Source organism: Pantherophis guttatus, chromosome 5 (genome assembly GCF_059756535.1).
Source record: "Pantherophis guttatus breed Tessera chromosome 5, ASM5975653v1, whole genome shotgun sequence".
Classification (NCBI taxonomy): domain Eukaryota; kingdom Metazoa; phylum Chordata; class Lepidosauria; order Squamata; family Colubridae; genus Pantherophis; species Pantherophis guttatus.
This window is the reverse complement of record NC_142067.1, coordinates 56,276,448-56,292,383: the sequence shown is the minus strand read 5'-3', so window position 1 is coordinate 56,292,383 and position 15,936 is coordinate 56,276,448. Positions and strand designations below refer to the sequence as shown.

Genomic DNA, 15,936 nt, shown 5'->3' with positions numbered 1-15,936 from the left:
TTTACTTCCTTCCTTCCTTTATTTATTTTATTATTTACTGCTAATTTATTTACTTCCTGCTATTTTATTTACTCCAAATCCCACCACTCCAAAAGTTCATTTGCTGCTTTCAAGATCAAGCAGAAACTCTTATACACTACAAGAACGTTCGCAGGTTTAATTCTAAGTAAGCTCCATCGCTGTGACTTTTGATCTACGGTTCTACCTTCGCTTGTTCTCTGAGATCAAGTATTGCGGCTTATTAAGCAAACCATGGTTTTACAAGGCACGTAGCTTGCACAGGAGCGCTCTCTACAATCTGCAAAGTCAGTGATTAGTTGGCAATTCAGTCTTGTTCCTGATGCTCAAAGGATCTCTGCGCTCATCAGTGGGGAAAACCCAGCAACTTCGGGACTCTCCTCTTCTTGTTATTCAAACACTTCGAGGCATATTATGTCGGACCCCCTTTCCCTGGCCCCCAAACCACCTAGATAATTGGGGGTCCTCCGGCAGTCTTATTTAATTCCCTTCGCTGAAACGAACTACATCCCGCCAAGAACAAGACTCTCAACGCCAGGAAAGGTCGTGCAATTTGAAATCCCTTTCATGCTGTAAGACCATATTCTTACCTTTCAGGCTCTGAGTAGGGAGCGTCGGAGAAGACGATGCTTTCCAAGCGCAGTTCGGGGGAAGACTACGGGATCGGCAACACAGGAATGACCCATCCCATTCAGTTTCTCGATGAGGAGAAATCGAAACTTACTCCGGAAACGAAAGAAATCGGCAATACCGAGAGCTTTCTGTTTCCCGGGAAACAGCGCTCGCTCCCTTCAAGGGCCAGTTTCGTTTCTGATTGCTAATGTGAATCAGTTTCCGAGATCTTGCGGAGAAGGAAGAAAACGAAACCCCAAAACCACTTCCCCCCCACCCCCAGACCTCAACTCCAATGATGATCACCTTCTCTCAAAAGGATTAGCAATAAATGACCCCATTCTTTGCTTTCCACATACTTTTTAAAGTATTTTAAAAACTGCTAAAGGTAAATACAGCAAATGATTAAATATTAAAAAGTGTGAAAATAATAAAGTAGCAGTTTGTGATGGGCTGGCTGCTAGAACAAAGCAAGGTTATGGCAGATACTTGAAAGGAGACTTGGAAGCTTGTAATTGTGGAGTCTGTCTGGCAAGAACAAAGAATGCTTATTCATAGAGAATATGCAGACTTAACACTTGTAGCAATTGTAGGTGGTTTGAGGACTGATAACAGTAGCAAAGAGTTAGACATCCTGCATAGTTTAGTTAAAAATTAGGAACAGAGATGGCCTGGAGTAAATAGAATGTGTATTAGATAACTCCTTGAGCATTCATTAGCCAAGGTTTAGGAATAGGGATGGCTACAGACCAATAGAACAAATTGTTAGATCATTACTAAAATGTTTATTAGATGATATTTCTCATTATCCTGCCTTGTCTCGCCTTCTGCTTTAGTGAAAATGTATAGAACTTTCTTAATTCTTTGTTCTGGGCTCTTGCCATTTTGGCCAGGACCCCTTTTCTTGGAGCACTCCAATAAAAGAAAAGAAAACCTGCACCTCAAGTTTGTGTCCTTTATTGGCCTCAGCACCAGGTTCAGACCCGAATTGGGAACATTTGTTTAGTCCACCACTGAATTCTTAAAGAGGCATAATTCATATTTTAGTTCCAGTAGTCCCTCTTCTAGTCTCTTGAAGAGACTAGAATCATTGGAAATGTGGATTTACAGACGGCTGTTACATATAAGTTGGGTTGACAAAATCAGAAATGAGGTGATAAGCCACCTGGGAAAGCCAAGGGAAATCATCAAAACCATAAAAAACGATCTCAAGGCAGAAGAAGAAGATCATAGCTTCAAAATCTAAGGAACTGCTTTGGACAAAACTCAACATCACTTTTTCATGTGGCTGTTGATAAAAATAGGATCACCAACATGATCACCAACATCCAATGATGGATATGGCACAAGAAGAAGATCGGCTTTTCAACTTTTCAAGAATGATCCTGCAGATTTAGTTATTCTTTATCCAGAGCAAAGCTGGCTTTTCAGAGCTGCAATCAGAATAAGAGAGTAATAGAGTTGGAAGGGACCTTGGAGGTCATCTAGTCCAACCTCCCCCCCTCAGGCAGGAGACCCTACACCATTTCTGACAGATGACAGTTCTTGGTTACCAACTGCTCATCCAGAGACCAAAGTTATGATGGAAATGAAAAAGTAGGTCCTCAAACCTGCACCCATCATTTTATCACAGTATCCCACAGTATGAGCACTTTGTAACCAGCATGCATTTATAATGACTGCTGTGTCCACACACTCACCTGATCACAAGATTTGTAAGCTTCACTGACAGCTGCGTGCAAGAAAAATCAATGAGGAAGCTGGCAGTAATTTGTAAATTGTGATCATACATTGTGCTTAACAATCTATTGTGTTTTGCTTAATAACTGCAGCTAAACTTACATAGTAAATCTGCTGCTGTCTTGTGATATTTCACTTAATAAACATGTAGTATATTGAAGGAGTTGCTGGGTCCATTTGCAGTTATTATGTGCGGACTTCATGTATTCTACTGTTGCCAGCTCTGACTTTTCCAAAAGAAATTCTGGCAAGAACTGGCATAAAGGGAGAAGTAATTGCAATCAGTCAAATTTATTCTGATTTAGCAGTCTAAAACCCACTCAAATGAATTGTTTCTTGTTACTCCTACAACCTATTTATGACTATTGTAGTTATTTCTGCTGTGGAGCCAAAGTCTTCTGGGCTAGGGATTCATGTCCAAATCCCACCAAGCAGAAGAAAACCATAAAGATCCTGAGGTCATTCTGCCACTACTCCAAATACTGTTAGCATCAATTGTATACGATAGTCACAAGTAAATGTATGACAAAATAGAATTTAAACATGAATAGTTTATTGTTCTTACCATATCTAAAGCAATTTTTTTTGGTCTTTTAATGATCCCCATAATCCCTTGCATGGGGTGGAGTTGGGGCAACAGAATGGAGTTGAGTGTTTACTGGCTGGATGCTCTTCCTGTCACCAATGCGGAGTTCGCGGCAGATATATTCTCATTGTGCCCAGAGAGAGAAATATCTGCCTCTACCTAGGATTGAACTCACAGCCTCCTGATTGTGAGGTGACAGCTCCACCACTAGGCCACTGCACCACTCCTTACCATATCTAATGCAATGCATATATTAAATATTGTAGCATACTGTGAGATTATGAAAGGTTCTTATAACTAGGTGTGAGGATAGGGCACTAAAACAGAAAGTGATTTTTTTTAAAGTGATTTTCAAACTAGCTTCATTGTTGATTTGTTGATTGCTAAATTGGCGACACATCCACATGTCTCTTAAATGCAGCTTAAATATGTTTCAGTAACCCTTACTTATTTATTTATTGCTTATTATACCTTATGATTCATCCGTGTCTCATTCCTACTTCATCACTGAGGTCTCCTCACTGCATATTCATTTGATGTGATGTGATGTTTTCCATCTTCTCCCTACCCAATCCTTGCTACCATGGCTTAGAGTGCTTCGGCAGCAACCATGATGTTGACACAGTCAGGGCTGGAATCTGTCCAGCTCCTCCTAGCTGCTTAATGCTGCAGTATATAAATCCATACTTTTCTGTCCTGGCAACTGCCTCTGCAATATTCAAAAGAGTACGCGGGGATTCCCTTGGCAAAAGTTGTTAAATTATTCCTTTAAAAATGCTATTTACATGAATTTGGAATAATGCAAGTCTGATATTTTTCAAAGTGACCAGGGCTACCATTTTTACTGCATTAAGGTTAGGGAGCAGCAGGGAAATCAAGCTAAATAAAAAAGAAAGGGGGGGGTTTCACCTGTCACTATTTATCAGCAGGCCAGCTATCAGCTGTTTTTAGATAGAGTAACAGAGATCGGGAGAAAGAGAACAAGCAAATGAGCAAGAGAGAGAGTGAGGCAAAGCAATAGAGCAAGTGATAAAATGTAAATGAGACCCAGAGGGCATCCACAGAGTTTTCCCATCAAATGACAAAAGCAGCATTGCACTATTGCAATATAAACTCTACATATTCTATACATGCATGCAATCTCACAGTGCACATCAAAAGGGCAGAGCTTGCATTGCAATGGCACAACACTGCTTTCATTATTTGCCTCTCTTTGAGCTCCTCCCACAGATGCCTGTGTTGCTTCTGACAGAGCACCAGAGAGACAGAATATGAGAGAAACAGAGGAATCCAAACAGTGAGAGAAAGAGCAAGACAGGGAGAGAGATGAGTGAGCAAAAGACAAAGCCTTTGTTTTCCTTTTCTTGGAAGAAAACCAGGAGAGCAAAGAGTTTTAGCAACAAGCCAAGAGAGAGAAAGGTAGTTTGTTGGATGGGATGGAATGCTTCAGCACCTCATCAATGAAACTAGTAATGATTTGGGGGTAAATCAGGAAAGGCAAAAAAGCCTCCACTTACCCTGCAGATCAGGTTCTGACAGATGGCTAAACCCAGAGGTCTAATGGTCTGTTAAAAATGACCTCCCTCCCCAAATCTGCTTATGCTGGGACAGCAGTTGGTGGATATTTTCCCTGCCATTAAGAAAGCCATCAATAATTTTTCTTTGCGCCAGAGGAAAGCTATCAAGAAAGTACCACCCCCCTCGTCTTGTTTCATGGTAGAGATCTGGTATTTTGAGACAGGGCAAATTACATGGGCACACTTTTGTGCCATCTCACAAGCCAGAGGCACTTAAACTGTGTGCATGGATGGGCCCCTTTTAGCTCTAGTGAGCTTTCTGGCATGTACACACACAGAGACAGCAATTTTACAAATGCACATTTGCAGGGCACTTCTTTGCCTTCAATGCATTGCTTTTCTAAGGGACAACATAAAACATCAATAGGAAAATACTTTTCTTTTTCACCTTTTCCAAGCCTGGTGTGTGTCAGATGACTAAGATCATAATTTCCAAAATTCTAGCTCTTTTGTGGTGGCTGGAAATGATAGGTGTTGCAACCCAACATCATGAAAGGAAAAGATAAAGCAGGTGTGGGGGAAGGGGATGCGTCTATAATTATTTACTATTCATGATAAAAATCAATTCTGCAATTGAATCCAGCATTTCAAATTGATTTTATCCAGAATTTTTTTTTTTGTCCACAGCTTTAGACAGCCAGCTTTTGAGGGTAAGTAGCACCATATAAATAAATATGCAGTGTGCTGTTTTGCAAACATTAGAATTCAGCTCGTTAGGTTTCTTGGAATACAGCCTTCAATCTGGATTTCAGCTGGCCATCCATTGTATCGATTCTTACTATTGTCAGAATGAATTATCTGTTTAAAAAGATACATACAAATTGTAATTCAATGTATGGCTTTGTAATACATTAAGAAAGGAAATATTTCTGTTATTTGCTAAACAAAGGACGCAGGATGGCTTTAAAACACACCACAAAATATATCTTTCTGACAAATATATTAAATCAAATTCCCACATTAACTGTTTTTGGTGAGACAGAATCTCAGCCCAGGAGAGGTTTTTCCACACAGTAATTTTTCAATTACTGATTTGTTCAAAACAGAACAAGAACCCATTCCTGCTTTTCTAAGGAATATCATTGTTAATCCCAGCCATAGAGGAAAAAAGGAACACTTGTTAAGGGGGCCTAAGTGTTGGATGAGATCATCTGGTCCTCAGAATTGCTGGGAGTTTATCATTCTGTTTTATAACCTGATCTAAGTAAATGGCAGTTAAGGAAACAGACACATCACATGCAAAAATTACAGGATTGTACTCTTATTTGGGGGTTATTAGTTTAAACAATTCTTACCTTTTCCTTTTGTATATTTTCTGGTAGTTTAAAACCTTTTGCAGCTAAAAACACCCAGCCTGACCTAAACTTCAAATTCCGTATTTCCTTACTTCCCAATTCTGCTATTGCTTTTTTACTGTCCTCTTTTAACCTGGAAGAAATAAGAGAATAACTTGAATGTGGTCCTTTTGTGATTCAAAAGGAAAATCAGCAGCTATTATGACCTATTGTATATTCCTGTTTATATATAAGGCAGAGCCACTTTCTGATTATCTAGGACCAAAAAGAAGTTGTAGCAGTGGTGGGTTGCTACCGGTTCGCACCAGTTCAGGAGAACCGGTAGTGATAAATTGGCGAGGGTCGTAGAACTAGTATTAATGGCTGGCTGGCCACGCCCTCAAACTGGTCCCTGGGTCGCCGCCCCACCCAGTCACTTCCTTTTCCTCCTCACCACCTGGTGAGGCCTTCCTACGTGGTGCCTGCCTTCCTAAGCTGCCTTCCTACGTGGTGCCTGCCCTGTGCCCCAACTGAGCTGCCTCCTCCTGCCTACAGGTAAGTCGCGCTAGCCACCCCCTGAGCATGTTGTGCCACCCCCACCATCCCCATCGGGCTCGTGATCTTACCTTCCCTGCACCTTACAGGAGTTCACCCATGCCCCGTTTTGGCTCCCAGAGGCTGCAGGGAAGCTTGCTCAGCCCAAAATGGGGTGCAGGGGTGCGTGGGGGCCCTGTGCCCTGTTTTGGCTCCCAGGGCTTGCAGGGAGGCTTGCTAAGGCCAAAATGGGGCACAGGGGGGTTGCGGCGGGCCCCCTGTGGCCCGTTTTGGCTCCCAGGGGCTGCATGGAGGCTTGCTAAGCCCAAAATGGGGTGTGGGGGTGTGGCTCCCCCCTGCACCCCATTTTGGCTCCCAGGGGCTGCAGGGAGGCTTGTTAAGCCCAAAATGGGGCATGGGGGTGCTAGCAAGACTCCCTGCAGCCCCCGGAAGCAAAAATGGGCTGCAGGGGGGGGGGCTTCAAGGGAGAAAGAAACAAAGAAATCCTCACACTTTAGGGAGATCCCCACATGCACTGAGCTTGAGTTGAGAGCTTATTGTAAGAGGCTGCTAGCTATCCTTGCTAAGGCTTAGCTAATCAACAGTGCAGCTCTAAGAATGCATGATGATCAATGGGCATGTTCTGAGTTTCAAAACGTCTGGCTTTTCTTCCTCCTACCAAAGACCTTCTGGGGTTCTTCACGGAAAGGGAGAAAGGAGAAAGAGAGGGAGGAAAAAAGAATGAGAGAGAGAGAGAGAGAGAGAGAGAAAGAAAGAAAGAAAGAAAAAGAAAAAGAAAAAGAGGAAGGAAGGGAGAGAGAGAATGCAGATATCTCTTAACAGAAGCTTGAACTTGCCTGAAATTAGATCAAGCCCTACATCACTTAACCCAATGTATCAGATTAAATTGTTATTGAATTATTTTTGGTATATATACTACATTCTCTTGTGTAATTTAGTTACAGTGTAAAACTAGTTCATTATGTCTCAAAATAAAAGGGAGATCAAAAATCCTATTAGTGCCATGTTAATTCTGGAATCCCCAAAGACGTTTCCCATTGTATTTATTAAACAAATTTATATAGCTACCCAACTCACATACAGCGACTTTATCACATTCGTGTTCCTTTCATGTAGTTCTCAATTTGTCAATCTCCTTGCTACTCTATTTCCTCCACCAAAATTCTATTATAAATAATATTACCACACATTACAGTTCTAATTTTGTGTATTTGCGCCAATAATTTTCAGAAAAAGATTTATTCCTCTCTTACATAGTTATTTAGAAGTAGCTTCATATGTCAGTTTACTTTTACCATCAAAAAAATGTTTTGTTGCATTATATGACTGCAAAAGCCTTTTAGCAGTTTCATGTAACAGGAAATATCCAGTAACAATTTTGAAAGTAGTTGTCATAGCCACAAACACCCTCTCCCCAGAAAGAGAGAGAAAGAGAGAGGAAGGGAGAGAGAGAGGAAGGGAGAGAGAGAAAAAAAACTGTGTGCTATTATTTTTAATTGTTCCATTATTTATCATGTGTTAATATTTTACACTGTCCCTACACCTAGAGTGATTTTACTGCCTTTCTTTTGCCCAGGGCTACCACATATTTTTCACAAGAAGCACTCTTGTGATCTTTGACTTTTACGCTTGCTGTCAAACATCAGCCATAATACTAATTACTGTTTTGAACAATATGCATGAATGGCTATTTTATATGTGAAATTATGACTGAAATATTTCTGCACCTACATTGGTTCTCACTGTCAGGACGTTTCTCCTTAGTTTTAGGAGAAAAACTAACTTCTCTCTTTGTTCAGTTTCCATCCATGGCTTCTTGTTTTGCCTACTGGTGCTTTGGAAAATACATTGCCTATGCATTCTTTCTGGCAGCCCCTTAAAAGCCTGTTGCCTATCACACTCTTGGGCAAAGCATGTCAGCCATTTCCTCCTTTCAGTGGTCCATTAAAGTACATCTAGAGTATGTAGATAATAAAGTTGAAAAAAGGTGAACAACATTTTTACAGAACTATAGATACGTTGAGGCTGGGTGTGGCAGGGAATGGCTGGGAGGGGAGGGGCCAGGTGAGGGACCCCTTGACGTGAGTGACATTGAGTTGGCCATGCCCACCCAGTCACATGACCATGAAGCCACTCCCACCGTTACATGACCAAGCCATACCCACAAAATAAGCCACGCCCACAGAACCGGTAGTAAAAAAAATTAGAACCCATCCCTGAGTTGTAGGATAGCTTTCTCAAAACTGACTCCATCCAGATGTGATCATTATAGTTGAGAATTGTTAGTGTCATGCTATCAACAAGTATGGAGGACACCCGGCTTGAAAACCCTGATCAAATATTAGAATCTATAATCCAGCATCAAATTTACAGGAGACTTTCAGATTCAAGAAATATGAAATCAGGAAGCTCAAGTGCTTCACTCTTTTAACTCCTTCCTTCAAACTTGTGCAAATGAGAAAAATTATAAAGGATACAACAAAAATATACAAGAAATAATTTGGAATATTAACACTTCTTACATAATGAAATAACATTATTAATAACATTGCCCAATTAAAATACTGCAGTTAGTAACCTTTTAATGAACGGAAATGTAGTATATGTATTAGTAAACATCTCTGTGGAATTTACCATATAATATCAGTACTATTCAAAAATGGGAAGTCTTAGATATCCCATTTGAAGCAATGGCTTTGGAGAAAAAGGCAGCATTTAAAAGATTACCTAATTGTGTTAGAAACAAACTTATATCGTAATTATGACAGAAAATCCATAGCAATGGGTATTTAGCAAAACTGGAGAGTAAAACTGATCATAAATTGATAATTTTTGTCTATTTGTATGTTTGTAAGACTGAATAGAAGTCTAAATCTGTTTACTTACTGTGTACTTCCATCATCATGGGTCACCATAAAGATTAGAGATTTCTGTGGAGCTTTACTAATAAAATCAATCATTGGTCTAGAGAATTCTGTTGGTGGGGGGAAAAAAATCTTAGAGAAATACATTATAAATGAAATATTTTCCTATCAAAGCCTCAATTATATTTGTTTCTGAGAAGTGAGATCCAAGACATCATATTTCAATTTCCACAGATGGGAGAGCAATCCCTCCTTTCTCTTGCACACCTTTCTCTTGCACCAGATACCGTATTTTTGGGAGTATAAGACGCACCGGAGTATAAGACACACCTTAATTTTGGGGAGGAAAACAAGAAAACAAGAATTCTACCTCTGCCTAACAGAATTTAAGGTGGCGCTGCTTTACGCCGCCCTCCTCCTCCTCCTGCAAGCGAGAGGTGCCTCAGAGACTCAGCTGGGAAAGAGGGCGTCGATTACTTATAAGTTCTTTTCCAGAAAACTTATCAGGGTGCTCCTGCGATCTGCAGGGACTACTCGTTTCCCCCAAAGAGACCCCTCGCATACTCTGGGGGGAGGGACAGAGCAGAGCCTGAGGAACAAACCTTTTTGGAACGGTCTGGGAGGGAATCTGCCCGGCAGCTTCAAGGAACAAGGCGGGTGCCACGATTTGTAGCTGGTCAGCCCTCTGGCCACCCAGCAGGCAGCTTAGGGCAGACAATGTTCGCAATGACTTCACTCCCCAGCAATGTGAGGAGCCGCCGCCTAAAACCTCTCCACGACCAGGAGCCAAGCCAAGCTGAACGGGAGCCCCTAAAGTGAAATGTCCCTCCTTTCCAGCCATTGCTGTCTGGATTCCCTAATGCAATTTTCAGAGCCGCGTTTCAGGCGGCGGGCGGCCAGTTCCCCTGCAATCGGATTCAGGGAGGGGATTGCAGCGCTGCCGCCTGAAAGTGCTTTTCTTCCCATTGCACATTGTAGAGTTGTGCAGCCAGAGGGATGACCAGCTGCAAACTGTGGGGCTCGCCTTGTTCCCCGAAGCTGCCAGGCAGATTCCCCTCCCCCCCAGACTGTCCCGAAGAGGGTTGTTCCTCAGGCTATGCCCCGACCCAGATCCCTGCCGCCTGGAACTGCCTGAAAATGTCCGAAGGGTGGAGGCCAGTAGGTGGGCGGGGCTACATTCGGCGTATAAGACGCACCCAGATTTTCACCCCCTTTTTGGGGGTAAAAAGGTGCGTCTTATATTCCGAAAAATACGGTAATTTGGAGACACTCTAAAACATGGATAGATGAGAGGCCTTGTTTCATATATTTTCCGTACAAAAAACAATAACAAAAAAAGACAAAAGATGTGTAATTATAGTTTAATGTAGCCCCAAGCTTCTTCTATTTACTTCCCAATGTTGGACCTAATTCCATGACTCACAAATTTGTGATGGGATATCGCAATCCGTTTTTTGTCATTGCTCCTCCCTTTCATCCCCCAAAACACTTACACTAATTTATTATTTATTTATAAATCGTTTTTTTATGGTCACCCATCTCAGAGAATGTGATTCTGGGCAGCATACACAAAACAATAAAATAACAATATTAAAACACAATAACATTAAGAATATTGATATTATTTTAAAAGGCTACGCAAGAACTTTGGATAGGAGCTACCTCAGCAGATCAAGTTTTCCCTTGAGAACCCCCTATTGTGAGCTGACAAATACATCAACTTTGTACTGTACTGTAAGCCATAAAATAGGCAGCTTACACTTTTAAATCCCACATAAAACCTGATATTTCTCAGACCCTCAGCCATGTCCATGTGTGTCATACTGTTCCACCTTGCTTTGAAATATTCAGTTAACCCAAAATGATAAATGTGGCCTTTGGCCACGTGGGTGCCTCCAGGGAATAAAATTTGAAGATGATGGGCAGAATTGAATCCTTGCTCTTTTTATCATGTTTGTATACATAATGAGGGCAGAGGCTTTGATCATGGCGTCATATCCCTTGACTTGCTTTACCTTTCCCACTAACCGTGGACACCTCTGGACACCAAAACGTTCCCTACTCCTTTTGTAAGCAATGGAAAGGTGTGGGTAATTTAGAATGATAATAATATTGATAGAGAGATTCCATTCCATGAAAAAATAGGAACATTTTATTCTTTTCCGCTGAAGGCAAATGAGTAACAGAGGAAATACTTTCTAAAATAGAATTTTAATTAAACATTCAAACAACTACCAGAAAATTTAGAATAGTTTAAACAGTCTGCTCAAAATCTTTGCAGTATTCTGTTCTTCCTGTTCCTCACTTCTCTCTCTTTCAACATTTTGAGACTGATATCTACCTGATAGAAAATAATCCTTATGTGCTCTATTGAAAGTGACCATAATATTTTAATTGTGCTGTATTATCATAAAATAATTCTCATGTCTTTTTCACAAATAGACAGCCCAACTAGCATGTGGACAATGGCTAACATATTTACCATCAACATGTTTACAAACTAGGTTTTGAAATCCATTTATTTCCACTTAGAATACTTGAACTCTGGCCAGTTTTACATCTGTATTGTAGGAAACAATTGTACCTGATCACCGCCCCCCCCCATCAAGTCATTTTTATAGTATGGGAAAAAAACTTGCGTGGACTTGATTTCCACTGCTTAGTAAGCTCCCTTCTGGGATTTACTGTATTTGAACATGGGCTCCTATTCAAATATACAGAAATGAATGGTGAGTAGCCTTCTCTTTCCCCCCTCAGAGCTCTTTAATGGAGATGACATTAGCACTGAAAGTACACCTAGGAAAATAATGCCAGGAAAATTTGTTCGCCCCAATCATCTGTTCTATTTTGCCTCAATAATGAGGCCCGAGAAGCAATTGGTAGATTTCCTGACCCTGGGAGGGGAGCAAGCGGGAATCCACTAATCTCTTTCCTATATAGAAAAAACAGTTTACAAGTAAATGATGATGATGATGATGTCCCATAAGTGAGTCAGGTTAATTATATGATTATATAGTCAGGAAAGGCCCCAAAGCAAATATCCATGATCATGACCAAATGTGCATGGTTGCAGATGTAATACATGTTATATGTATCATTCAGATGTACTTTATCACAGAGATACTGGAGTCATAAACTGATGCTAAACATGAGCTAAGCTTCTTACCTCCTTCCCACATGTCAAAATAACTTGTAGCAACAACTTTTCCAGTCTTATCTAAAAGAAACAATATGTATATATATATATATTGAAACTGGTGAGAAAGACATAGAATAGAAAATTATTTTAGCGTTACATTCAAAAAGCTGCAAACCAAATATTTAGTTTCCTTTTATGAGCTGCTAGAAAGCCTTAATAAGAAGTTGTTCAATTCCTGTGTTTGCAAAATATTGATTTTGCTCATCTTCCACTTGGCTCTAACAATGAAAAAATTCCACTGATATATACAGTCTGACTAGAATACACTTGGCACTGTTATTATTTATAAAATATAAGTCCTTTGATGAACAAACATTTAAGGGCAGCTCACAATAAGTAGTGCAATCACCAGAAAAAAAGGTTTAAATTTGTATATGTCCAAAAAACCATGCAACATAAATAAAACATTTTATAATAACCTTTTGAAAATCAGGCAATCTGCTCAGACGTCATCCCAATACACAAAACACACAAAATCACAGAGTTGACAAGCACATAAAATAAAAAAATATGCTTCATGCTGTTACAATGACCTATTCATCTTTTTGTACTTACTGTATTTCATAATGTCACAACTTAGTTCAGTATATAAGGGGTAGAGTTTGCACTATGATATATCTTTTGTCATGTGTTTCCTGTCCCTAGTTTCCCTTATTTTTATATGGGTCCCTGTATTATAGAACACATATTTGTCAGGCCTCAACAACCAAGAAAGACACATAGAATTACTTCTGAATTCCTCACCTATAGACAGAAATTGTGCCAAACTAAAACAACTATTTGCATTACTACAGATATACTCAGAGGATTGCTAGGAAGGAGACTTCTTTTAGTTTATTTTTATTAGGTTATAAGATAAAATACAAAATACAAAAGTAAATAGGAAGACACAGTGGGGGGGGGAAGGGGGAGAGAAAAGTGGAGAGAAACTGGGGAAAAGAAAAGAAGAAACATTGACTTCCAACTCCCTCTGTTATAGTTTAAAAAAAAACATTAACATCAAACCACAACTTTTTGTTTTTCCATAATAATATAAACTAGCCATTTCTATAAAAACATATCAATCTAACCAGTAAAACCCAAAATCAAAGTTTCATTTCTTTCCACTTCAAGCACAAAGTTCAGAAGCTGTCTCCATATGGAAACAAAAGTACTTATATTCTTTCCTTTAACCAAAACAGTCAATTTAAGCCATTTCTGCCAACTCCATCAGCTTCTGTAGCTATTCGTCCATAGTGGGAATCAAAGTGTCCTTCCGTTTTTGTGCATTGTCTTGCTACTGTCAACATATATAAGATCAAAGTTCCAAATTTTTTCTACAGTCTTTTTCCATTAAACCCAAAAGAAAACTTTCTGGTTTCGTTTTTATTTTCATTTTAAGAATTTACTGTATTATAATATGAATCTTACTCTAAAATTTCTTTATTTATCACGTCCACCAGCTAGGGAGGAGCCTTCTTAACTCTCTTTCTCCTGACCAAACTATCTATACTTTGCTGTTTTGTTTTGTTTTTTGCCTTCTTGAATGCAGCCCCTTCCTCCTGGGAATCAGGCTACATTCTACCACAGTATCTTATTTTAATCTTGATTATAAAACAACTTTTTATTCTTGCTTTTACTTCTAACAGGCTTAATATTTTGTTCATTCTAATATTGTCATAGGATTTGATTTCTTCTTTGTCCCATTGCAAAATGTTCTTCCAAGCTTTAACAAGCCTTTTTTGTAAATCCAGTAGGAAAAAAAAAATGTCCATGTCATTCTCTTGGTGTGTCATTTGTATTTTCTTTTTAAATTTTAAACCTCAGTCAGTATTTTTTATAGATCTAATGAACTATCTTTTTACAAATAATTGTCTTGGCATGTCAGTTCTGAATCCTCTTTTAATACAATCTCTATTTTATCAGAAAAAGATTATTCTACAACTGACATTTCTTCAGTAACATCTTTTAGATAAAGTCTATCCATAGAAGCAGACATTGTTACTGACATTGTTGCTATCACGGCTATCATTTTCTCATTCCATTCTTCAAAAATCTCCATCAGTATTTCTATTGTTAAAATGTTTTGCATTAATTTATAGGTTTGTATATCTTTCCTCTACTTAAAATCTTTAGCTCCCTCTAGTGTCCTGTTTTTAAAACCATGAAACTATTTATTTATGCTGTGACTTGTAAAAACCAAAACATAATCTATTTCCCACAAGAAGCTGTTTGTACCTTATAATTAATTCCAAAGTCAAAAAAGTTTCAATATTCCAATTTTACATGAACCCTTAGTCCAGTTCACAGTGGCCCTGGATAAAGCGGATTATCTAGATCCGTACCAATCAGGTTTCAGGCCCGGATACATCACGGAGACGGCATTGGTCGCACTGGTGGATGATCTCTGGAGGGCTCGGGACAGAAGTTATTCCTCTGTTCTGGTCCTATTAGATTTTTCGGTGGTCTTTGATACCATCGACCATAGTATCTTGCTGCGATGCCTTGAGGGGTTAGGAGTGGGAGGTACTGTTTTACAGTGGTTCGCCTCCTACCTCTCAGGTCATACACAAGCGGTGTTGGTGGGAGGGCAGAGGTCAGCCTTGAGGCCTCTCACTTGTGGGGTGCCCCAGGGGTCGGTCTTCTCGCCCCTTCTGTTCAACATTTACATGAAGCCGCTAGGAGAGATCATCCGTGGTTTTGGGGTGGGGTATCACCAGTATGCTGATGATACCCAACTTTTTATATCCACCCCAAACCAGCCCAGTGATGCCCTTGACGTGATGGCCTGGTGCCTGGAAGTGGTACGGGTCTGGATGGGGAGGAACAGGCTTCGGCTCAACCCGACCAAGACCGAGTGGCTGTGGATACTGGCATCGTGGACTGAATGAGAGGTTCCATCTCTGATTATAGGGGGTGAGGTGTTGCCCCCTGTAGACAGGGCACGCAACTTGGGTGTCCTTCTGGATTCATGGCTGGGTTTGGAGGAGCATATAACAGCCGTGTTATATGGGGGGCGTTTGCCCAGGTTCACCTGGTGCACCAGTTGCGCCCATATTTGGACCGTGATGCCCTATGCACAGTCACTCATGTGTTAGTCACCTCCCGGTTTAACTACTGCAATGCTCTCTACCTGGGGCTGCCCTTGAAGACCACTCGGAGGCTTCAGCTGGTGCAGAATGCAGCTGCGCGGGTTGTAATGGGAAGATCCCGATACTCCCATGTTACACCTCTCCTGTGCAACTTGCATTGATTGCCAGTTGCCCTCCGGGTGAGATTCAAGGTACTGGTGTTAACCTATAAAGCCCTTCATGGCTTAGGCCCAGGATATCTGTCGGACCACCTGCAACCAGCATCGACTTCCCATCGCCCGGTGCATTCCCACAGAGAGGGCCTACTCAGGGTGCCGTCGGCTAAACAATGTCGGCTGGTGACCCCCAGGGGTAGACCCTTCTCTGTGGCCACGCCCACCCTTTGGAATCAACTTCCCGTGGGTCTTCGGCTGGCCCCCAACCTTCGTACCTTCCACAGT

General features: G+C 40.6%; 2 protein-coding genes across 2 annotated transcripts in view; both read right to left on the bottom strand.

Annotated features, from left to right (window-relative positions):
• Positions 1-767, bottom strand: part of MX1 (MX dynamin like GTPase 1) — a 31,328-nt gene extending 30,561 nt beyond the window's left edge. The window contains exon 1 of the mRNA XM_034423962.3: positions 609-767. The gene's annotated coding sequence lies outside the window, so the exon portion shown is untranslated. The remainder of the gene's footprint in view (positions 1-608) is intronic.
• A 2,134-nt stretch (positions 768-2,901) lies between these two features.
• Positions 2,902-15,936, bottom strand: part of FAM3B (FAM3 metabolism regulating signaling molecule B) — a 29,638-nt gene continuing 16,603 nt past the window's right edge. Inside the window, exons 5-8 of the mRNA XM_034423963.3 lie at positions 12,393-12,443; positions 9,249-9,336; positions 5,829-5,961; positions 2,902-5,331 (exon numbers count right to left, since the gene is read on the bottom strand). Coding sequence (XP_034279854.1) covers positions 5,239-5,331; positions 5,829-5,961; positions 9,249-9,336; positions 12,393-12,443 — 365 coding nt within the window. The 3' untranslated portion in view covers positions 2,902-5,238. The remainder of the gene's footprint in view (positions 5,332-5,828; positions 5,962-9,248; positions 9,337-12,392; positions 12,444-15,936) is intronic.